General features: G+C 57.7%; 3 protein-coding genes across 8 annotated transcripts in view; 1 reads left to right on the top strand and 2 right to left on the bottom strand.

Moving 5' to 3' along the window:
* Positions 1 to 2479, top strand: part of AGAP3 (ArfGAP with GTPase domain, ankyrin repeat and PH domain 3) — a 51070-nt gene extending 48591 nt beyond the window's left edge. For all 5 annotated transcript variants that reach the window (XM_045837741.1, XM_045837742.1, XM_045837743.1 and 2 more), the window contains 4 exons: positions 85 to 175; positions 396 to 618; positions 1327 to 1582; positions 1765 to 2479. In XM_045837741.1, coding sequence (XP_045693697.1) covers positions 85 to 175; positions 396 to 618; positions 1327 to 1582; positions 1765 to 1971 — 777 coding nt within the window. In that variant the 3' untranslated portion in view covers positions 1972 to 2479. The remainder of the gene's footprint in view (positions 1 to 84; positions 176 to 395; positions 619 to 1326; positions 1583 to 1764) is intronic.
* Positions 2480 to 3666: 1187 nt separating this feature from the next.
* Positions 3667 to 22428, bottom strand: GBX1 (gastrulation brain homeobox 1). Its single transcript, XM_045837811.1, has 3 exons — positions 21888 to 22428; positions 9130 to 9132; positions 3667 to 4942 (listed from the first exon to the last, which is right to left on the bottom strand). Exons 1-3 carry the CDS (start codon positions 22426 to 22428, stop codon positions 4392 to 4394), a joined length of 1095 nt encoding a protein of 364 aa, XP_045693767.1. The 3' UTR covers positions 3667 to 4391.
* The window catches only part of ASB10 (ankyrin repeat and SOCS box containing 10), a 37005-nt gene continuing 17459 nt past the window's right edge, over positions 4814 to 24359 (bottom strand). For both annotated transcript variants that reach the window (XM_045837810.1, XM_045837809.1), the window contains exon 6: positions 4814 to 4942. The gene's annotated coding sequence lies outside the window, so the exon portion shown is untranslated. The remainder of the gene's footprint in view (positions 4943 to 24359) is intronic.

Consider the following 24359-nt stretch of genomic DNA (forward strand, 5'->3'; position numbering starts at 1 on the left):
TAGCATGGGGACCTGAGCGGGGTGGGACCCAGAGGTGGCCTCATGGCTGACTGGCCACCGCCTGTCTCTCCCACTGTGTGGCAGACTCGGCTGGGGAACCAGAACACGGCTCTGGCCGTGCAGGCCGTCCGCACCGTGCGTGGCAACAGCTTCTGTATCGACTGTGACGCCCCCAGTGAGTGGCAGGGCTGGGGTGCGCAGGGCCAAGCTTGGGGGCAGCTTAGAGAAGACTCCACGCACTTTGTAGAGGAAGCCTGACGAGGAGCTTCCGGGGGGCCTGGGAAGAGTGCGGGGGTGGGGGGGGAGGAAGGGGAGGAGGAGGAAGCGGTGGACTCTGCTGCTGGTCTCGCTGGGGGCCCGGGAGCTTCACCGTGCTGCTTCTCCTCCTCGCTCAGATCCAGACTGGGCCAGCCTGAACCTGGGTGCCCTGATGTGCATCGAGTGCTCGGGGACCCACCGACATCTGGGGGCCCACCTGTCCCGGGTCCGTTCCCTTGACCTCGACGACTGGCCGCCCGAGCTGCTGGCCGTCATGACCGCCATGGGCAACGCCCTGGCCAACAGCGTCTGGGAGGGGGCCCTGGACGGCTATGCGAAGCCGGGGCCTGATGCCTGCAGGTGAGTGGAGGGGGCCCTGAGGCCGGCCAGGAAGGCAGACCGGTGTGCCTGTGTGGGGAGGGAGGACTGGGGACGGCGCCAAGTGGCCGTGACAGTGCGGGAAGGGTTAAAACTGGCCGTTGCTGTGCTGGCCCCCTTGGGGTCCCCTTCCCCCTCCCTGCCTGTCACTCAGGCGCCTCCCAACAACAGGCCCTTTCTGAGTCGTTATCGGCAGGTCAGGGGGCCAGCAGGAGGCGCATGCGCAGGGCCCTATCTGCACCGTGGTGCGAAGGCCCGAGCCTGAGCTCCGAGATGGGGAGAATGGGTGGCAGATAGGGCTGCGGTGGGCCCCCAGCGCAGGCCCCCACCCCTTTGTTCTAGCAGGGCCAGATAAGCTGCCGCGCGAGCCCTGCCTGGAGTCTGCCTGCCCCCGCGGCCCCTACATCCCTGCCGTCCCCAGGGGCCTCCCTTCAGCGGTCCTTCCTTTCAGCTTCTTCCAGCTTCTTCCACACCCTCTGCCTGCCCACGGGCCCTCTGCCTGCCCACGGGCCCTCTGCACTGCCCACGGGCCCTCTGCCTGCCCTCCTCCCTTGGGCTGCCCTTCTCCCCGCCCTGGCCCTTTCTCCCGCTGTCCCTTCCCTGCTCTCCTCGCGGGTGTCGTGTCGCTTCCTGCCCACCGGCCCGGCCTGGCCCTTCCTCACGCACAGCTCGATGCACCTGTGCTTTCAGGGAGGAGAAGGAGCGCTGGATACGGGCCAAGTACGAACAGAAGCTATTCCTGGCCCCGCTGCCGAGCTCGGATGTGCCGCTGGGGCAGCAGCTGCTCCGGGCCGTGGTGGAGGACGACCTGCGGCTGCTGGTGATGCTTCTGGCGCACGGGTCCAAGGAGGAGGTGAACGAGACCTACGGGGACGGGGACGGGCGCACGGCCCTGCACCTGTCCAGCGCCATGGCCAACGTCGTCTTCACCCAGCTGCTCATCTGGGTGAGTCCGGGCCCCCTGCGCCCCCCCCCACCCCAGCCTCGCCCTTGCTTGCGGGCCCCGCTGCCCTGCCCTGCTGACGCCCTCCTCACCTCGGCCCTCGGAAGGCCACCTCCCCTTCCTCCCCGAGCACCCACCTCTCCCGCCCCGTCGTGCCAGCTGTGGCAATGTGCTTCCCTCCGCAGTACGGGGTGGACGTGAGGAGCCGCGACGCCCGGGGCCTGACTCCGCTGGCCTACGCGCGCCGGGCGGGCAGCCAGGAGTGTGCGGACATCCTGATCCAGCACGGCTGCCCCGGGGAGGGCTGCGGCCTGACGCCCACCCCCGGCCGGGAGCCGGCCAACGGCGCCAACGCCTCTGCTGAGCTGCACCGAAGCCCCAGCCTCCTCTGAGGCCCGGCGAGAGGGCGGGAGGACTCCATGCCCTGGGGACGACGTGCCCTGGGGACGACGCTCGTGCCTGCAGGCCCTGGGGAGCAAAGGCACAGGGACCGCGGACACGGGACACGCAGGAAGGGAGACGGAGAGGAGGCAGGGGACCAGCTGCCTGGGGGAAGACGGGTCAGAGGAGAGGCCCGGGGTTCGAACTGCAGCAGCGAGGGAGGGGAGGGGCCCCGCCTTCCGCCCTGCGGTGCCGCTGAGGAGGGGCAGGACCCTTGGAGGTGCCTGTGAGGAGAGGGGAGCAGGGCCTCTCCCTCCTCCAGATTCCTGCCCTCTCATCCCAGCCCCGCAAGAACTTGCACCCCAGAGTGGAGCCTGGACAGGGCACGGGCGGGGGTGCTGGGGGAAGACACGGGGGTGATCTGTGAGTCCCATGTAAATGTGTACATTGGAATATTTATGTTTGTGTACATACCTGGCGTGTGTGTATGACGAGCCAATAAACCAGACCGTGTGCGGCCTTGCTTTCTCCTTTCTCTCTCTCTCTGCCCGCCCCTGCATGCCCTCCCCTCACCTCTTGGTCCGGCTCCTCGCCTCCGCTCTGTGCTCCGGGGTGTCTCCCCTCGCGTTCAGTCCGAGGCCCGTCCGTCCGTCCTTCCTTCCTTCCCCACCGTCCTCGTGTGCCTCTCCCGCCCCCTCCCGCCAGGGTTGGCGCAGCTGAGCCCGTCCGCAGCACTGGCGGCGGACCCACACAGGAGGCCGTGCGGAGCTCTGGGAGCTTCCTGCCGCCTTCTCTGCTCACACCCCACCCCAAAGCCTTCCCAGCTCGTCTCCTTTTCGTCAACATTCTATTTAGTGACCTCCTGCCGTGCCCTGTATGCCCCCAGTTCACCCGCAGGGCGGGCGTGAGCACTGCCCCCTCCCTGAGCGTCTGGGAGCCGGCCCACGGTGCCAGGCGCACGGGGGAGCGCTGAGGGTGCCACGGGGGGCGACTGGGTGCTCGCTAGGGCCGCGCTTCCCTCTGGACTCACGCCCGGGCTTTGCTTTTGAGGAAAGGGAGGGGAGGCAGTAGGGCCCTGGGGGCAGAGTCCAGCACCCCCGCTGCTCCCTCCATCCCTTGGTTACACAGAAAGAAGACTGAGGGGAACCCCTCTGTCCCTGCTCTCGAAACATGAGAACCTGCTGAGCGAGGGTCCCTAACTCTGTCCACTAATGCTCCCTAATTTGCTCATGGAATTCCAGCCTCCGTAGCTTCTCCCCCACAGTACACACCCTTCTAGAACCATCACTCTCCCCTGCCTCCCCCGCTTGGCGGCGGGCCTTCTCCACCAGACTCATGTCATGGCAGAAGAGGACGTGGCATCTCGAGCTCCGTAAGCGCTGTGACGGGGAGGAGGGGGGACCACACTGACGCCATAAGGAACAACTGGACGCGTGTCTGGGACACCCAGCAGCGGCTGAGCTGCTGTGTCCTCTGCACAGACGAGACTGATGAGTTCTCGGGCGATGGGGGTGAGCCCCGGCCTGCCCGGGCCCTGACAGGCCGCCGCCGTCTGCCTGGGTGGACGGGCCCGGACACTCCCCGGCCGAACCAGGGCCAAGCGCTTCATCCCCCCTCGCAGCCCAAGTGGGGACGGAGCCTCCACCCCGAGGCCTGCCGAGCCTCCAGAGAGAAGGCGAGAGCAGAGGTGACAAAGCTTTCCTGTTTAATGGGGAGAGGGAAAAGTGCCGTGTCGGGAGCGGGAGGCCGAGGGGCGCGCGCACGGGGCAGGCCCCGGGCTGGGGCGGGCGGACGCGGAGGTAGTTCTCGGGAGAGGAGATGGCGTGGGCCCAGGGGTTCCAAGGAGGCTCGTGAGGGTCCCGGTTCGTCTCTCTGCACGTCCTTGCAGTGCAGGCGGGCAGGGGCCGCTCGCTCCAGGGCGGTGAGAGGGAGCTGGACTCCGGCCGAGGGCCGAGGAAACGGCGTTCCCAGGCCTCTCGCGGGGGCAGACACACAGAGGCAGAGGGACCCACACACGTACAGACTTTACACGGAATAAATAAGGAGCTGTGGCCGGCTCGGCCAGCCATCGCCCGGGGCTCCTCCCGCCACCGTCAGAAGTGACCCGGGAACCTTTCAGGCCCCGGGCATTTGGGCACCCACCCCCTTCCCAGGAGTCCACCACGGTCCCAGCGGCTCCTGGGCAACGAGAGCCCAAGCCCCTGGAGCCCTGGAGCCCCGGTCCTGAGGGTCTGTCTCTGGCGGCAGGCTCAGGGCCGAGCGCCTGCGGCTCCGGCTGCCGGAGAGCGCACCTGGGGCGACGGGCATTGCCGACAGAGCCCCCTCCGGGGCAGAATCACAGCGGTCCCCCTCTGGTCCCAGCACCCTAGCCCGGTCTCAGAGTAGGCTGAGGAGCGGACCCTCTGCCTCCCCAGGTCCTCGGGGGGCCCCCTCAGGGCCGCGCCCCCTGTTCCATCTGCTGGTGCTGGCTCCGCACGGCGAACCTGTTGACGTGCACGGGGATGGGCACGACGATCTTGGGGTTCCGGACGGGCTCCCCGGAGCGGCTGCTGACATTACCAGCCTTGATGCGCTTCCACTTGGCCCTCCGGTTCTGAAACCAGATCTTGACCTGCACCTCACTGAGCTTGAGGGCGTGGGCGATCTGGGAACGCTCTGTCAAGCTCAGGTATTTCTTGCAGTGAAACTCCTTCTCCAACTCCAAAAGCTGTTCACTGGTAAATGCCGTGCGGCGCCTTCGGCTCTTGCCCCCGGGAGCCGTGACCCCCGCTGCCACGGGGGCCGCCTCCTCGGCTCCAGTCCCCAGGCTTCCCTTTAGCTTCGGTTTGGGTCCCAGGAGCACCCCGGGGCCCCCTGCAGAACTGTCCAGGAAGCCGTCGTCCTCGCTGTCACCGCCGGACCCCTCTTCCTCCTGTTCGCTGCCTGCCGGGTCTCTGGCTGGCGCCTCCAGCTTCTCCTCATCTGAGCTGTACGCCTTCCCCTCTGGGGAGTGGCACCGACGGGCAGGGCAGGGAGGCGGCGGGGGAGGCAGGTTGGAGGAGGCGCGTGGAACCGTGACCAGGCGTGGCCAGAACGGCGGCAGGAGGAGGCAGGTGCGGAGCGGAGGAGGTGCGGAGAGAGGAGAAAGCACATCCAGGGTGAGGGGGTGGGGGAGAGGTTCAGGGAAGACAAAGAAATGGGAAGAGAGGTATTAACCAGCAAAGATCTGACTACGGCAAAGCGCGCAGGCAGCAAGGGTCTGTCAAAGGAGCACCGTTTCCGGCACCGTGTCCCCTCAACATTCCCGCACCCCGCCGCGTGCTGCCCACCCCGCTGCGGGCCCAGCTTTCTCCAGACCCAGACCGCACGGCCCCAGGCTCCAGAGAGAAGCAGAGCGGGTCCCGGCTTGGGGTCCTTTCAGTCACTGTGACACCAGCGAGCAGTACAGGAGAGCTGGCTCTTGCAGGGTGGGGTGGGGTGGGGGCTGTCAGTTCCCGTCGGGGACCCCACCCGGACACGGCGGGAACCGCTAGGTGTTGGCCTTTCTCCTGCCTCCAGAGTCTCGTTTCCGGATGGGAACTTCAGGGTCATCTGATTCCTCATCCTCACCCCTAACCCCAAAATCTCGGTCCAAGAAATATTATCCAAGGGCCTGGGAGTCAGGTTCCCTTACCGCACCCCCTTCGCAGTTCGCCTTAACCACTCGTCCAGCCCACAGTCGGGACCCCTCCCTGCCACATGCCCCCATGTCAGTGACCAGAGTTTTCCTCAATCACTTAGTCCCCTCCTGCCCCTTCTGTCCCTTGTCCTCATTTAAAAACAATGTCATCGCTTCCCACATTCCCACATCCCCAGCTAAGGTTGCCGAGAAGCACAACTAGCCGCTTTCTGCTCAAGTGCAGAATCCCGAGGACCCTGAGCTTGATGTCGGCTGGGAACGCGGAGGGAACACGGGAAGAAATAGAAATGCGACGAGGGAAACTATAGATGATGAAAAATTTTTTGACTCATTTAGTAGATTAGTACTGATTATTAGTAATCACAGCCATATAAACAATTTAACCCATACATAATTCTGAAATTTAATTCAACCGTTGGTTTTATTCTTCCTATCCACTGATATTTTAATTCTTCTTCTAACTGCAAATAATACATTACAAATGTTTTCAGTGTTTAAGTTTTACAAAATCTCTTGTTTTCCGCCTAAAGGGCCAATAGTGAACAACAACAAAATCAAAAGAAAACCAGCCAATAGGGAGGAAGAGGAAATGAATAATCCATAAACTAATAGCTCCTCACCCACAGAGTTCACTGCGTAAAGGCGGGGGGGGGGGGCTTCACAGATGTGGGAGTGCGTGTGTGTGCCCACGCCAACCACACGTCACATGCACACCTACACGCACACTCCGAGGCTGAGAGTACAACCGGAAGTCAGACAAGGGAGCAGTGAAACGTTTTACCTGGAAAAAGGTGTGCACGCGTGCACACGGCTCCAGCACCCCCAGCACCCAGAGCGTGCCGGCCGCGCCCCTCTGACTCCCCATCTGCCCTCACGCCAGCACAAACTTCCCGGGGCCTCCGGGCCGGCCCAGGAACTCGCAGTCCCCTTCTCCACTTCCCCAGAGGTGACCGTTCCCCCACCGGTGCCATCTGCGCCTGTTCCTTCTCCCCCCCGAGAGCCACACCGCCAGTACCCTTAGGGGCCAGAAGCCAGCCCATACCCGCATGGCCCACCTCCGTCTCGGTCGGCTTCTTCACCCCCCGGGGGTGTCTCTACCCCCAGGCCCGTGCCTCTCCTCCCCGCAGAGCTTGGTCCCTCATCTAACCTTCCCAAGACGCAGGTGGCACACCCCAGGTCCGGCTCACCCCGCCCTCTTACATGACCCTTGTTCGTAGCTTTTCACCAGCAGACGGTCTTCACTCTCTCCCCGACGGCCGGCCACGCTTCCGGAGCACCAGCCCTGAGTACCGCCACAAGGCGCCCCTCCTCACGACCCCATCTCTCACCGCCCCGTGCGCTCTCCCTTCCCTCGTCCCTCGTCCCCAGCCCAGTCCGCTGTACCTTCTGCAAGAGGCACATCTTGCTTTCCTCCATTTCACGAACAGTTCCCCACATCTTCAGTTTTTCCCCTTCCAGAATGCAAACCTGACGTGCCTCAAACTCAACCCTTTCTCCCAGGCCAGTTTAAGCCAAACCTCCGCTCCCTCTCACAACCAATCAGCAAGTCCTGGCAGTGTTGCTGCCTGTGACGCACACCCGGACCCTGACCGACCTCTTCTGACCACCTCCCCTGCATCCAGCTGTCTAGGTCCCCATCACCCCCCCCCCCAGTCTGTCTGCACTTTCTCCCAGCTGTTGCCCTGCTCTGCCCCGCCCCCAGGTTCTTCTTTCCGGAACAGATCCACGCGCATCACCTGGAGTTTCCGCCGGCTCACTTCCCATCTCTGTTGCTATCACCCTTTTAAAAATAAAACTCCCAGTATGCCCTTCACTCTGCTTTATTTGTTGCTATAGTACATATCGCCAACCATATTCATTTTTTAAAAATATTTTATTTATTTATTTTTAGAGAGAGGAGAAGGGAGGGAAAAAGAGGGGGAGAGAAACATCAATGTGTGATTGCCTCTCACATGCCCCCCCCCCCATTGGACACCTGGCCTGCAACCCAGGCACGTGCCCTGACCAGGAATAGAACTGGTGACTCTTTGGTTCACAGCCCGGCACTCAATCTGAGCCACACCAGACAGAGTAATTTTTAAAATTGGTTCTCTCTTCCTATTAGAATATAAACTCCACGAAGGTAGAGGTTGTTAATATATTTTTTCACAGCTGTACCTTCAGCATCTAGAAAATTGCCAGTACAAAGTAGGCACTCAATAAGAATGTGTTGACTAAATAAACTATTCCCAAACTCGCTCCCCCTCTGTCCTTCGCTTCCCGAGCCTCTCCTAAGGCAGCCCCCACGCCCCCCACCCCAGCCCCAGGGCCCACAAGACACCCTCTTCAAGCACACTACCCCGCCCCCTTCCCCGACGCCTGCAGGCCTCAGGCAGCTGCAGAGAACCCCACGTGGCGCGGGGACCTGGAGGCTCTCACGCTAAAAGAAATGAAGGACAATCTCCAACATCGTCACTAAACCCTCTCACTTTCAATTTCTAAGACATGGTTTGTGGTAAATAATAATAAAAGACAACAAAACCTTGTAAAAACTCTGTCCAATATTATGTCTTAAATGGCTGCTAAAAAGGCAGAAACTGGATTTCAGATCTTGAAGGATGAAATCATTTAGTACGGCTCTGAGTACCCAAGGGGCATCCAATAAATCTAAACTGATGATGATGGAGATGAGGCTCCCAGGTTCCTTGATCTGGCAGGGCCCTCCCGAGACCCCATCATCCATCCCCCTGCCTGCAGACAGATCCCATAAAACCAAGCCCCCACAAGTGTGCCACCCTCCGTGCTGCTTTTAAAGCCAGACAAGAAGCACAAGTTCACAACCTCTCCGGGTTGCTTGATCCCAGCGGGGTGCTGAGCAGTAGGGGCAAGACACTGAGGGCTCTGATAAGCAGCTCTTAGAAGGAGAGGGGGTGGGGCAGAGAAGGAGGCAACCGAGAAGGGAGAACACAGCCACAGGAGTCTGGGACGACAGTACAACTGCGGAGCGGTGGGAGCGGGAGGAAAACAGGCAGAAACAGGGGCGGGACAAGAAAGAAGCAGGGTAGGGCCCCGGCTGGTGCGGCTCAGCGGACTGAGCACCTGCCTACAAACCAAAGGGTCCTCGGTTTGATTCCCGATCAGGGCACAGGCCTGGGTTGCGGGCCAGGCCCCCAGTAGGTGGGCATGTGAGAGGCAACCGCACGCCGATGTTTCTCTCCCTCTCTTTCTTTCTCCCTCCCTTCCCCTCTCTCTAAAAATAAACAAATAAAATCTTTAAAAAAAAGAAATAGGGTAGACACAGTGGCAGGAGAATTAAACGATGAGTCAGAGAAACTGAAAGGGCTAAAAAGTTTAGAGAAGGAAGAGAAAATAGCAAAAAGCTTTTCCCTTTTTTTTTTTTACTTTTTACTCACCTCTCTTACCCAAACGTGGGTGCAGCTGGAGCGCAGCGAAACACTGCGGCCCCGCCAAGCCCTCCTCGCTGCATCGAAAGCGGAGCGTGTTAACAGGTAAGGCCCGCGGTGACAGAAACCTGCTCAGGAGAACTGGCGGAGCCACGGAGTAGCCCGGTCGTTCACACTGTCGCGGCCCTGAGACCGCTTACTGTTTTCCATGACTCAGCTGAGACACAAACGCTAGCTATTTCTTTTAACCCAATTTATAGTGAGTGTTAATGGTAAATATAATCAAATAGAGCACAATGAAAACGGCATGCAGAAAAATGTGTTGGCTAAAAATTGACAGAATCAAATCGTTTTGATAAAATTTCTATTTGAAAAATTTGATTTAGAATCATTGAACTTGTTAGATCTAATGTCCATGAACGCAGAGCATGCAGATGCTATAAATGGTCGATGTGAACAACAAAAAAAACTTGATTAACACAACTTTATTAAACATTGACATGGGAAATGATGATTCTGATGAGAATAATTTCAGCAAAAGGAAAACTTTAAATTAGAAAGGATTTCACTGGGCTAGGCAGGTAAGCCAGACAGACAGAAAGGTTCTGTCCTTTGTGTGCGAAAACGTTACTACTGGCAACAAGAGAGTATATTGCATTTTCAACTTGTTCCCTATGGGTAAGTCTCAAGTCTTTGAAAAACATTTGGTGTCTGTCCAGGGGAATAACTGTGGGGCGGACCAGTTAGTAGGCTACGTCCAGAGTTCATGGGAGTTCTGCTGGCGGATGCTGTTATCCCGAGAGCCAGAAGTCACAAGGTTTGAACCACGAGGACTGGTACAACCCGTGTGTGGCGCGGCATCGGTCCCGCCTCAGAGAGCAGCACGCAGGCTGCCGCACGCCCTTGCACGGGGCCCTCCTGCCCCAAGGAAGGGAAGCAGCTCCAGGGATAGAGAAGCCCCATCTCGGTAATGGGTCCAGTCAAGCTGGAGAAGACATCAAGGTCAAAGAACCCATGGCAGGTACTTTCCAGTAGAAACAGCATCAACAAATCAACAAACTAGGAGTGCTGGCGAGGGTGCGGGGAAAGGGAGCGGAACCCCTTTGCACCGTGGGTGGGACTGCACACTGGTGCAGCCACCGTGGAAAGCAGTATGAAGACACCTCAAAAAATGAAAAATGGATTTGCCTTTCGACCCAGCAGTCCTACTTTTGGGAATATATCCAAAGAAGCCCAAAACACTAATCTGAAAGAACATGAGCACCCCTATGTTTACTGCAGCGTTATTTACAATCGCCAAGCTACCAAAGCAGCCCGAGTGTCCGTCAGTAGATGAGTGGACAGGACAACGACGGGGCACTCACACAATGGAGGACTACTCGGCTGTAGAAAAACTTTACCCCTTGCGGCAGCATGGATGGACCTGGAGAACATCATGCCAAGTGAAATAAGCCAGCCAGAGAAGGACAAACGCCACATGATCTCACTCCTAGGTGGGATCTGATGACCACACTGAACTAACAAGCAAAACAGAGACAGACTCATGGACGGAGGGCAGATGACGGCGAGCGGGCGGGGAGGTTAGCGGGTGGAGGGACGGAGCAGAAAGGACGCACTGACGTGGACGACAGTGTGGTGACTGCAGTGGGGAGGGGGATGTAAGGGGTTAAGTGCTAATGGAAAAAACGCAATTTTTTTAAAAAGGGAAGAACCAGCACCAGGCTTGCGCTGTCTAGGGGAGTCGCACAGCCGTGGTCACTAAGGCCGGTGGGCCTCAGGCGCGGCGCAGAAACCCACCCGGGGGGTCAGACCCGTTTCAGACCCCGGGAGCCGCGGGAGCTCGCAGGCCCCTGTGCTGTCCCTCCGCCGCCCTGCTGTTCTAGCTCTTGGTCACACCTCAGCACTCGCTGCCTTCAGAACTCGCCCAACCCTGTACTCGCTGCGTTTCGGGGAGACAAGAAATGTTTCGGCACTCGGCACGTGCTCAGACCCCGTCGCACTCGCTAGAACTGGTGCGAGTCGCGACGCCGTCCCACAAGAGAGAATGCCTCACCACCCCTCGCCTGCTCGGTGCCCATCGGTTTCGGCACTCGTCACGAGGTCCGGGACAAACCGACGACGGGCAGGGAGGCACCACTGCGTGTGAACTCAACGGTCTTTACCACCCACCCACCGAAGAGAAGCCCCCCCAGTTCGCTGGGCTCCGACTCCCCTTCCCTCTGCTTCCCGGACGACTCTGGCACCCCCCACCCGCCCGCACGACGCCCCGTCTCCTGGTCCTACAGACCAGGCCCACTCCCCAGCTTCCCGAGTACAGGGCCAGTGGGGCGGGGTGTCAAAAGGTGGGGAGAAAGCCAGGTCATCCTTTGAAAGAGGGGTGTGTTCGCCACCACTCTCATTTCTAAGTCCTCATCCCATCGTCAGAATTACAGCTCTGTGCGGAGTTGCAGCTCTGTTCTTTCCAAAGACAGTGCTTCCTCCCGTGGTCTACAGCAACTAGCTCCCCTCAGTTTGCTTTCCCCCCATGGCCCCACTTCCGTCCCCTGTGCTCTGACTCCCCCCTACAGTGTGGGCGCCGCGAGGAAAACTCGTTCTCCCCCCCTTGCTCTATTCTCCCCTGGACGCCGCAGCACCCCCGACCCAGAGGGCCGTGAGAATTCCCTCCACGCCTGGACCACCCAGAGCCCCTCCCGCCTTCCTGGCAAGTTCAGGGCCAACCCCCACCCCTGCCCCCCGAGCTCGGGGCTCCTCTGACAGCGCACTGACGTTACCCACTGCCAAGCGCACCTCAGCTTTCCAAAACACTTCCACGTGCATTATTGCATCTCCAGGCGGCTCACTGAAGTGGAGTAGAGCCCATTATTAGTAGTGATGGGAGGCTGCTAACCTTACTTTCAGGTGAAAACGCTGAGTTTCAGAACGATGAGACGGTTTCCCTAAGTCACACAGCGAGGGACAGAGCCACGTCTAAAACCTGGGTCTCCTGCATCCCTGGTCGGCGCCCTTCCGCCCTCCCCCCCCACCGCGTGAACATCTCCTCCCCCTCCCGCTCCAAGGGGCAGCCCTCTCCCCACGCGCCTCACCCGGTGAGCAACCCTCCTGTTAGGTCCAGCTCTAGTGAGCAGACCTATGCCTTTCGCTTATGGCCGAGGGGCTTTCCCTTAAGACCCCCAGGGGAGCTCCTTCAAACCGCCACGGGAGGGGCCTCACTCGCCAGACCTCGCCGCCGCCGCTGCCCTTCACCAGGCTATTCCTCTCACTCCCCAGAACAAGACCCCCATCAGGTCTTTCTCGCATCTTTTCTGGCATGGTTGGTTTGGTGATGTACTCTTACCGGTCAACATGCCTCTCACTTAGAAATGTATTTTCTCATTCAAAAAATAATACTGCCAAACTCCGGAAACAGCTTGGTTATAATGTCAGTTTTCTCTAGCTTCCAGTTTGCAACTGCCTCCCGCACCCCTCAAGTGCGGCCCTTTCGGGCCCAGGAATCAGCCTCGTGGAGGAACAGAGATGTCCCACTATCCCCATCCGTCTCCCCCCCCATTACAGAAGAGTCCTCGGGCCTCCCTCCCGCATCTCCCCTGTCACCCCCAGGGCGCCTTATCTGGGGGAAGGCTTTCCTTGGTGATACCGGTGATACCGAAAGGGAGGTGAAGGCAGGTTCTTTTCCTCCTTTTTGGTTGAGATGCATATCTGTTTGGGGTTTGTGTTTGTCAGCCGAGAGTCCCTTCCCCCTTTGTTCCCTCCCAGCACCCCCTCCTCTGGGCACTGCTTCTCTTTCAGTACTGGGACAGCGGGACTGTCAATCACATCCGTTTCCCCCGCCCCACCCCGTGACCACGTAGGCATGGGACCCAGATCTGACCAGTCCTAACCTCCCATCTCCCCGCGCACCTGACTCAAGCCAGGTAACCAGCCATCCTAGGATTTTACAGGCGCTAGAATCCGCTGGGCACCCAGCCTAGGACTATGGAAATTTGGGCCGGCCCAGGCTCATGCCACCCCCCTCCCGCTGCCTCCCTTAAGGGGAGAGAGCAGGTGAGGACGGGGAGAGGAGGCGAAGTGAGAGCGAGAAGAAAAGACCTAATGACGCAGCTTGCCTTCCTGTGCTCTGCAGTCACGTGGATCGGTGACTATCCGTGTCGGCTTGTATTAGACTTGAGCCACTGTCACCAGCAGCTCAGAGCTCTGACTACACACAACACTGTACCTAGAAGTGACAATAGTCACATGGCTCCAGGGAAAGCGGGCATCCGCTCCTCACTCCGCAGCTCTCCCATCCAAGATAATCTTTTCACATCGCCTGAGAGTATTCGTAATAACGCCACCTAAGGTCCGACCAGTCTGAAGTTCATTTGAACTTTTAAGAACTCTGCTTGATCAATCTGAGTATGAATTATTTTAGTTCAAAGGCTTTGCTCCTAACACCAAGTTGAGATCAGGCATACGAGGGAACAGGAGTTTTGATGAAGGAAACAAGGAGGGTCTTTTTTTTGAACGGGCGGAAAGGAAGGGCAGGCCCCGGGGGCACAGCAGAGGAGCTCCGGCAGCTCTGGGGTCTAGAAAAGAGGCCAAAGTGCGCGGCACGAAACCAAGTGAAGGGAGAAGACGACTGAGTGATTCTGATTCTGGGGATATATCTGAGGAAACCAAAAACACCAATTCAAAAAATACACATGCACCCCTACGTGCACTGCAGCATTATTTACCATCGCCAAGATGTGGAAGCAGCCCCAGTGCCCACCAGCGGATGAGCAGACAAAACAGCTGTGGTACATTTACACAATGGAATACTACTCGGCCACAAAAAAGGAAATCTTACTTTTTGCGACAGTGAGATAAGCCAGTCAGAGGAAGACAAGTATCACATGATCTCACTTATATGCGGAATCTAATTAACAGACTGAACTAGCAAACAAAATAGAAACAGACTCACAGACACAGAGAACAGACTGACAGCTGTCAGAGGGGGAGGGACTGGGGGCTGGGTTAAAAGGCGAAGAAGGGATTTAGCAAAAACAAAAACAAACCAAACCCGCAGACACAGACAGCAGCACGGGGAGGACCCGAGGGAAAGGAGACCGGGGGGTGGGGGGAGGTGGGGGAAAGGAAAGTGGGGAGTAGTGGTGACAGGAGGGGACTGGAGTTGGGGGGCAACGTGCAACACCACACACACACAGATGATGAGCTATAGACTTGCACATCTGAAACCTACATAATTTTATTAAGCAGCATCACCCCAATAAACTCAATTAAAATTTTAAAAAGTTTAAAAAAGAGAGAAAGCCAGAGACAAAATTGACCCCTACTAGAGTCACAGATGCTCTCTCCTGGCATCCCCACACGGACAGCTCAAGGGATATACAGCTGTATTTCTAGCATCACTCCCAGAGATATTTGTCCTTACCCGTGCGGAGAGTGTCACCTGTCCTGCACGACCGCTGGGGGAGATGTTCCCGACTTAGTTCCCAGGAAAGCTCCCCATCCATTTCCAGAACACGGACAACACCGATCATTTCTTGCACGACTACTACATTAGGATGCTGGACAAACATCTTCTCGTGTAAGTCATGTTTCCGTCTTACTTCTGTGAGACAGGTACCATTGCCCCAGTTTTACTGCTGAGGAAAGGAAGGCTGCAGGGGTCAGTATGTCGCTTTGGGTCACAAAGAAAGGGTGGCACCGAGATCTGCACCCAAAGCCCAGGCCCCTCCCTCTGCCCGCCGCACCTCTCCAGCACTGACTGAGAAGAGAGACCAAACCCTAATGTCACCCCACGATAAACACCGCGCCAGCTGGGCACAGAGTTTGGGGGGCAGGGTGACCGCACAGCACCATGGCTCTTCTCCCCACCCCCTGCTGGGCACTGCTTTCTTGCCCACCAGGTGAAGTCCGTCACGAATGGTCCCCGATCTTTTTGGCCTGGATTAGATCAACTCCCACCCCTACCACGTGTTTCTCTCATTTACTCTGAGCACCGTACCTGCCACGACTCAGGTGACACCTCCCAGGTCCCAGATGACAACGCCTCTTCTGTCCTACAGCCCAGCCCTGATTTCACCTTAGGACGTGCATTTCCTGGGCTGCTCTTCCTGATCAGCTGCCACAACGCGGCACTGACTTGCAGTGCAGAACTTCCCGCACCCCTTAAAAAAGGGAACAACTCATTAATAAACTCATGTTTGCCTTTACAGACAACAGAACTGTGGAGCTGAAAGCAGCCTTACAGATCGCCGAATTTTACAGACGAGGGAGCTAAGACACAGGTGTGATTTGGCCAGGACTACTCAGTTACATACTCCTTGCATCTACCCACAATTTATGGGAGAGTTGTCGTCCAGTCCGGCACGCGGAGCTTCTCACTGTCACCCTCAGGGCCATTTCCCCCTCCTCTCCCCCGTCCGGGACACCTCTGTCCGCATCGCTACTCTTCCCATTGTTCCCGACACCGTTCCATCCTCTCCCTTCTATGACAGTGCCATTGCCCAGGGCTCACAGCCAAGCCGCCCACCTCCCATTGTCCCAGGTTCAGAGGTGTCGCCCTGTTTCTCCCGTCCTCGTTGCCCACACGGTGCCTCTCCCTCATAACCCTGACCTCTGCCGTGCAGTCTGTCTGCTCCTGAAACAGGTCTGTCTTTCCATCACTTGGAGGTTCTTCCTTTCTCTTCCACGTGGGAGGAAGGGAATGGCTTGCGGCACGGTGCTGCCTCTGCCGACTGCCCCTTACCCCAGCCTGCGCGGGGCGCGGTCCTATCACACCAGGCCCCGGCGTCCCTCTCCCTGTCCCTCCTCCTCCCCGTGAGCACGTCGATGTCTCCCCCGCGTCACTCTAAGCTGACAGCTGTCTCCCAGGACAACCGCATTTCCAGTGCGAACACCCCAACCTCCTCTCCCCCTGCGTCCCATCGTGGCCACCGCAGCCAGGGCACCGCCACCCGCCCGCACCGGTCTGTCCTCCCGGCTGGCGTGGATGCGGCCCTCTCCTCTGCAGCCGCAGCCTGGGGCATCTCCCCACGCCCTCTGCACCAGAGTCCTCTCGCGCCCACCCTCAGCATCCCTGATTAAACGTCTCTCTGTTCTGCACATCCACTCCATTACTCCTCGCGTTCCTATTTCCTAACGCCCAGTTGGCTTCACAGGCCCTTCTTTCCCCACTGCTTCCGAGGCAGAACACTTCCCTGTGGCTTCCCGCTGTAACTCCACTCTCAACGCAAAGCACCGCTCATATTAAGTTCTTTCCAATTAAATATTTTCCCTTGTTATTCCAATTAGTGCCTCTCCCTCATTATTCCCAGTATAGGTTGTTCTTGCCCGGGACTCCAAGAGTGAGCTTCCCAGTCAGTTATAATGGAGAGCTCCACAGTCGCACGTGCCGCCGCAGAGAGCCCCCTCTCCCCCATGCCTCCCAGGGGCTACCTTCCCCACAGCACGGGGGATCTCGCTCCCCCACGCCGATCCTCCCAAGGAAAGTTCCCTTCCGTCATTTCTGAGATCTCCCTCCCTCAACCAGGGGTTCTTAACCCTTTTCGTGTCATGAATTCCTTGGTAATCGGATAAAGCCTAGAAACCCCTTCTCAGAATAATGCCGTTGGGCATTAAACTTAAAACACATAGCGTTACATTAGAAGTCAGTGATACAAAAATACAGTTATCAAGTATTTCAAGTGAATTTTTGATGTTTCTTCATTAATTCATTAAACAAAAATTGTCTCCAAAGACTGTAAACGTCTATGAAAAATACCTGATTTCCGTTGGTGAGAAGAATCTCAGGTACTGTTGACACTACGATGCCTTCTCGGCTACAGTTATAATTAAAGGAAGTACCAAATTTTGTTAGAGGCTAATAAAGATAAAGATGTATTTTCCCCCCATCCACAATTAATAGATCCTTCTCATAGGAGGTCCATGGAGTCCATATTAAGAACCCTACTTTAAACATGGAGGCTTTAAAAATCAGCTTTTATTCTATGGAATTGAAAGGAATACTAACACTTTTATGCTGTTGATGAGGAAACTGAAGCCTACAGGAGCTGTAAGACTTTGGGTCTCTTAGCGTGCGTGTCTGGAGCACAGGAAGCCCAAAGCAGAAACACAGTAAATGTTCCCTGAACTGAACCAAGAGATTTGCCGCGGTGGCACAGCTAACGAGTGGCCTGAACCCCAACGCTGAGACCCGAACCCATGCGTCACGACTCAAGTAAATATTGCTTCAATCATGTTAAGTTAATGCAACATTGGCTTTTCTGTGAATGTCAATGGGGCAATCACTCTCACTATATGCTGTTCCTCAAAATTTTTAGGAGACTATACTCTGGGTCTTTCTCACTCCCAGGAAAAATCTTCCTCCTGTTTCTAATGGAAGTTTCTGATTCCACATCACATTATCACTTCCTGTTTTTCTCTCACGAGGAAATAGATCTTGGCAGTCATAATGGATACCGATTCAGAAATTAACCGATGGTCCTGTAAATGGTTTCCAGCTCCAATCAGGTGCTTAACTTGCAGCAATCCGCATTCAGATATCATGCTCCTCCAAAGTTCCCTGGTCTTCTGGCACGATTTTCATTATTATTGCCAATCTCTATTCAGAAATTAGCAAATCTTCTTCTGCTTAGTCTTTAAAAACAATGTCCACTACATTGCCCTTTCTCAGGTTTGCCCACCCCATTCCCTTCTCTATGTCATCTTAACTACAAATGTTTCCTTTCCTCGCCGAACTCGACTGGCGTTATCTTCCTGTCAATCTCTGCATTTTCATCGCTCATCTGACAATTACACATGGATTATCTAACATCCCTCGCTTCTTAAGTGCTTGTTTTCAGGCAACCAGACTCTTTTCCTCCTGAGTAAACCGTTGCTCCAGACGCCCCAGCGTCAAGTGGTCCCCTGCACTTCTCCAGACACCTCTTTTCCTTATCCCTTCAGCAGGCGGCATCCTCCTCCTCCTCACGTGCCGTCTCTGGGACATGCACTTGCACCGCATCTTCGAGTCAGCTTTGAGCCTGACCTCACACGCACCTACACACACAGGGCCTCTCTGCCCATCCCACTCGAGGCAGAGTTCTCTTCCTTCCCTGCCATTTAGGGCTTACTGCTTTCTTCTCTCCCTTATTTATAACACCGAGGACTTGACTACCCCCTGCAGTTCAAAGCTCCTTTCCCCCCGTCACCTTCACGTCTAGAGAGGTCTAGAGAGTGCTGGAGGCTGTTCTTGCACCTCTCCAGATCTGTTATGTGGAATACGGTCACTGCTGGCCGCATGAAGCTGCTGACGGCCAGAAACACGGCCAGTCTGAATTGCAGTGCGCTGTGAGTGTAAAGTACACGCTGGGTTTGAAGACTTAATACGAAAGAGAATATAAAATATTTCATTAAACATTTTTATACTGGTTAATGCTGAAATGATATTTTGGACATGCTGGATTAAATAGAATATATTATTAAATGAAATCCACCTGTTTCTTTTTACTTTCTAATGTGGCTAATACGACTTTTTAATGACATAAGCGGCTTGCTAGCCAGCACTACTCTGGGTTTCCTGTCGATTCATACTCTTAACTCTCCCCCCACTAATGAACAGTTCTCTCCTCGCACGCCACACCTTCCCTGACTGCACTCACTGGTCCCCTCGCTCCGGACCTAGAGTTATTTTCAACCTACCATTTTCAAGACCTTTTCTACCCCGTTATTTCTGTAAACAGTATTTCTTTGTGCCAAGTAGTATAGCTTCTACCCATGCAACTAAATAATAATAAAGTGTCTTCCTGACCAATTCTGGTAGGGTGCTATCTGTCTCAACTCTGAACGAAATTTTAAAAAGCAGTCCTTATAATTCCAAGAAAAAGAACTTCACTCACCATTCTTTACATTGGCCTACCTTCACTATAATTTCATTTAAAGGGCTACTAATTGTAAAACACTAAATGCGTGTAAATTAATAATTTTAGACCAACAGCTCCCATTCGCATCAGTACAGCAACTTCTGACTTTGTCCTTTTAGAGATAGCATTCTTTCTCCAGACTCTTCCAATGTTGCGGCCTCGATTCCATCATTTAAGCAGGGGGTTCTCTTATTTCACACTAAATACTCAAACACAGTTCTCGAACTGGTGCGTTTGCTTTCCCACCACTTCCGCACGGCCGCGTGTCACCGTCACTTCCCACACTGACTCTCTGTCCAGCATTTGTTGAGGAGAAACCAGGACCGGGAAGGCGGGTGCGAACGGCATGATGAGGAGACTTGGGGGAGCGGTAAGAAGTGGCAGTCACAGATAAGACCTTTCTCTCGTTATCTTCCTGGAATGTTTCTTCTGAAATCTCTCCTTACTGCTCTACCCCAGGAGCCCCACTATAGAGCCTTTATTTGTATCTCTTCCCAAAATGAGCGATTACCTTCACTCCAGCACCTCTCAAAACTCCTCCTCTGTAATAAGGTCTTCTTCCCATCATTCTTAGCAAAGAAATTCCTCGTCATCCTAACTGGGGTGGCTCAGTGGGTTGGGTGTTGTCCTGCAAACTGAAAGGTCGCCAGTTCGATTCCCAGTTAGGGCACATGCCTGGGTCACGGGCCAGGTCCCTGGTCAGGGCCACGCAAGAGGCAACCAATTGATGTTCCTCTCTGTCTAAAAATAAATAACATCTAAAAAATTCCTTGTCTTTCCTCCAAGAATAAGTTTCTTTTTCTGCTTCCAACACTTTCCTCAGATGATGATCTTTCCTTCATTATTCTCTCTCTATATAAATTCTAGTTTTCCATCACTATCAGCATTGAAAAGCCTTTCTTAAAAAAAAATGACCCCTAGTGTTGAAACTTTTTCCTGTTTCCTACTTGGATATTCATGTAGCTCCCATCCAGGGTTCTCAAGACAGAACTCTTGGACACACACGCACTTCCGGCCCCGCTCTGTCCCTCCCACTTAGCCGTGCTAACCCGGTCCACACCGCTTCCGACAGGCGGCCTCTGTTTCCCTCCCTCCTCTCTCTCTGGACGACCCGGGTGTACAGCCCGTGTGCTGGGCCTTTCCTTTACTCTTGCCCCCCACTATTTCTCTCCCGTCCTTCTCCTCTGTGTGTTCCTTTCTCTCTCCCAAAGTCTGCTTTTACAGCCCATGTTCTGTCTGCTCCTGAGAAGAGATCTCGCTTTACAAACGATCAAACGCAGACCGAGGGAACCCTGAACGAGCCGGGCTCCCCCACGGTGTGGGCACATCCCTCCTCAGCGCCCCCTCCACTGGGGTGTCTCCCTCTCCCCACCCCCCAGTCCGTCTCTTCGCCAGGTGTGTCTGGTTCTTTCTCTGCCCCTGCTGCCTCCAAAGCCATCCTTCTGGTGGCCTGCCTCACTCTCTTTCCTGCCTGAGGACCATCCTATTCCAAACATGCCTCTGGTCGTCTCTCCTTCCAGTCACCCTGCCATCTGCACCCCCTTACCGCCACTCTGGGCCCTTCTATCTCATGGACACTCCCTCCCGCCTTCCAGTTGCTGCTCTATCATCTCCTTTTGATCCTCCTTAGGAGACAGTGCTCAGACTTCAGGCGCTGGGTCCTCCTGGTCCAACCAGGTAGAAAATACAACAGCTGAACGCCCACAGCCAAAATGCCTGGGAGCGAGGGGGGAGGGAGAGGGGGACAGGCTCTATAGCAGCCCTCGGGGTCTGCAGGAGTGACTAGCACTTTGGTTAATTTCAAGGAAGGGCCCAGAAACCTGTCGTCAGAAATTTCCTTCTGGCAAAGGACAAAAAAAAAAAACCCAAAAAACTACTGAATCTCCTCCCGGTCTCCACTAGAGTCAGTCCCCATGCCCCCCGGGGTCGCTTCCACCTGTTAAGCTGGACGCGATAAGAGATTAAGCAGAGGCTGATCCATCCTGATGCTAAGTAAGTGTAAGATCCAGGAACCTGGCACCTGCAGGTGGCCCTGGTTTTCCTCAAACAGGGCCCACCACACTGTGTAAGCTTTGGGGGCCAGTGCGCCTGGGTCTGCCCCTGGATAGGGAAGAGCTTCCCTGGCTTCTAGGGGGTCAGGAGCAACAAATAGGGAAGCCAGTAGTGTTCTGAGTGGACCAATTCCAGACAGGGCGCAGTGTGATACACGCTGCCTCTTCGGAGAGGGCATCCTCCCCCACGGAGGGTCCAGGGCCCGGTGCTCCTGCATGAGCCCTTAGCTGAGTCTCCAGGCCTGTGGGCCACACCCAGCCCGACCCAGCCTCTCCCTTGGCCTCCCGGTCAGCCCTGGTCCAGCAGGTGCCACGGACCCCCGACAGCTAAGGCTTCCTTGAACCCACTACTCCGTTCTTTGTGGCTTAGCTCTAAATCTGCCCATGCAGAAGTGACCTCTACTACTAGAGTGAAGACAGGTCACCAACAGCAGTGTCCACTGCTTTCAGACCCTCCCTCTGCCCCTGCATTCACAGAGCCCCCCTGGGGCCAGTACAACCTTCTCACCAGAAGCCAGGCCTGCCCTCCCCTGACGGAACTGACAGCCGCCCCAGCGCACCCTCACCCCGGGGTCTCGCTGCTGGCCCCCGGACCCAACCCCACACCTGAAGCTTCTCCTCTATTCCCCGCAGCTGAGAGAAACGAAGGGATTCTGGAAAGAAGTTGCGGGAGGGTCACGGCTTGAGGACCAGGATGCCGGAGGAAAGGCACGGATTTGGAAGTCTTTGGCGAGGGGTCGAGCACTCTGGAGAACGCGGGGCGGCGGTTCTGGGGTCTAGGGGCGCCCTGTGCGGCAGGGAACTGGAGGTGGTTCCGCAGAACCGCCGCCTGGGGGTCCGGGACCGCTGGGCCCCAGGCGGGTGCAGAGACTCGAGGTTCGGAGCAGGCTGCCGCCTGGGACTCCCAGGTAGCGAGCCTCCCGCCCTGCTCCCTGCGCGCCCGGCACTTACCCGGCAGACTCGGGAAAGTCTCTGAAAAGTGCGGTGGTGGGGGCGGCGGGGGCTCTGCCACTTTCTCTCGGGCGGGCAGCAGCTCGTCGGCTTCCAGCCCACCCTCCGGGCGTCGGCCGCCCGGCTCGGGGTTGTTTCGGGCGGCCGTGGCCGTGGCGGCAGCGGCGGCGGCGGCTGAGAGCTCCGGGGGCCCGTAGAAGGCGTCCGGCGGCTCGGCGAAGCTGGGCAGCGTGGTGGTCAGCGCCACCATCGAGGGCACGGCCTGGCCCAGCCCCGCGCAGAAAGTGTTGGTGAGGCGGCCGGCAAAGGAGGCCAGTGGGGCGAGGGGCGGGAGGCCTGCGGGCAGCGGCGCAGGGGCCAGCGCCTGCGGCAGCACGAGGGGCCGGTAGGGCATGAACATGGGGTAGCCGGTGTAGAGCAAGTGGCCGGAGCGCGGCGGCGGCGGCCCGATCAGAGAGTCGATGGAGAAGGCAGTGCCCGGGCCCCCGCCGCCGCCGCCCCCGCCGCCCCCGGGGGCGCTCCCGCCTCCAGCTCTCTGCATCCTGCTGGGAGCAGCGGCCACCCCGGGGCGCTCCCCCCTGGGTGCTGCCGTGCGCCCCGCGGCTCAGGCACCCGGCGCGGACACGCAGGGCTGGCTCCCCGGCTCCCCGGCCGAGGTGGCGGCGGGGCGCGGGCTCGGCGCAGTGTGGCTCCGCGCCGCGCTCCCTCTCTCTCTTAAGGAGGGAGGGGGCGGGCGGGCGGGCGGGCTGGGGGTGTCGCCCTCCGGACTCATCCATCTTCCTCAAATTACGCTCCACTTCCTCCCTCCGCCCTCCGCCGAGCCGCTCGCGCCCTCCGCAGAGCCCGTCCCCAGCGGCCCCGCCGGCCGGCCTGGGACCCCCGCCTGCCCCCCTTGGCCCAACCAACTATTATTAATGGAGATTGATGAGGCTGGACACGCCGCTTTGTGAAACTTTGCGGCCCGACGAGGAGGCGGCCGCAGCTGCTGGGCTAGTGCCCCTCCTTCCGCCCCGCCCGCCCCCACCCGGCCCACTCAGGGCGGGCGTGGGCTGGGGGCGAGGCGGCCGGTGCGGAGGGCGCGCGGGAGGGACGGGCCCAGACCAAGCCCCCACCCCACCCTCGTCCCACCCTGGGCTGCTGCCCTCCGGCCGACTGGAGCCCGTCCCCCAGGGTCCCACTCTCTGTCCCCGGGGCAGCTCCAGAAGCAAGCCCAGAGGGGCGCGTGGGACAGGACCTCGGTGCGCCCTTGGGCGTCGAGGCCGGGGCGGCAGGGGGCGCACTCCGAAGCCGGGGATGGAGGCTCGGGGCTTCGCGTTGGGGCTCTTTTCCCCAGCCCCGTGCGCACTCTCCCCGGTCCCGCTGGGCGTCGGCCCTTCCTTCCCGCTCATCTTCGCTCGCTCCTCGGTCTCAGGCCCTTCGGTGGTGCCGCACTCCGGCCTCGCGGTCACCTCCGGAAGGGCCCGCACTACACCGAGTACTTACGGCTCTTCTTACCTTTCCCCTCCACCCCTCCCCCTCCCTCTCCACTCTTTTCCTCCCCCCCCCCCCCGCCCCCGTCTCCCCCGCCCCGCCCCGGTTTCTGCCCCGATGACTCCCGTTTGGTTCGCCCTGCTTCTCAGTGGGTCTTACTCTATCTCCCCCCTCATTTCTCGCCCGTGTCTCTGTCTCCTGTCTGTCCTTCTGTCTGTCTCTGGCTCTCCCCCCACCCCTCGCCTGCACTCTCTCTCCCCCTTCCGCTATGAATTTCCCTGATTGGCTCCCCGGCTCCGGCGCTGCTGATGAGCCCTATTCATTCCTGGGCTCGACACCATCGACCTGCCCTGGCTGATTGCCGGGGGCCGGCCCCAGGAGCGCTGATGGGCCCCGAGGGTCAGCAGCGCTAATTACCCGCTAATTGCTGATGACTCCGCTCGCCTCCCCCGTTCTCAGGCACTGCAACGGTGGCCCCCTTCCCGCTCCCCCTCCTGATTTCCAGCGGCAGAGTTGTCCATCTAGAGGCAAAAGTCATGGGTGCGTTCGCTTGACAGGAGCCTCAGGTCAGCAGGCACGAAGCACGAAGGACGGGCAAGTCGGCGGCAGCAGCGTGGCCTGAGCTTCGGCACACACAGCAGGCCGGGCCCACTCAAGTGGGGTCCTCTGGTCGCTGGGGACAGTTGTCCCCGTGGGCCCGGGGGGGACAGGCTCGTTTAGATTAACAGCAGCAAAGCCAGGCGATTGTAGGAGGGTGGTTTGGCCCCGGCGAGGATGAAAAACTATGCCAAAGAACCTCAGGGTTTCCAACCCAAGACAGAGCAGGGCAGGAGAGGACTCTGGATCTCAGTGACATTTGCTCAATTCAGGCGCACTGTGCTGGCCTGGGGAGCACCGCCAATATTAGGCTGATGCGTTAAAATCAGCACCCTGAAAGACACCGCCACCAGAGTGGGGCAGAAGAGGGTGAGACCCGAGAAGGGAGTTCTCTTTGATTATGTT

This window comes from Phyllostomus hastatus, unplaced genomic scaffold (genome assembly GCF_019186645.2).
Source record: "Phyllostomus hastatus isolate PE091 unplaced genomic scaffold, TTU_PhHast_1.1 phas_contig_244, whole genome shotgun sequence".
In the NCBI taxonomy this organism is placed as follows: domain Eukaryota; kingdom Metazoa; phylum Chordata; class Mammalia; order Chiroptera; family Phyllostomidae; genus Phyllostomus; species Phyllostomus hastatus.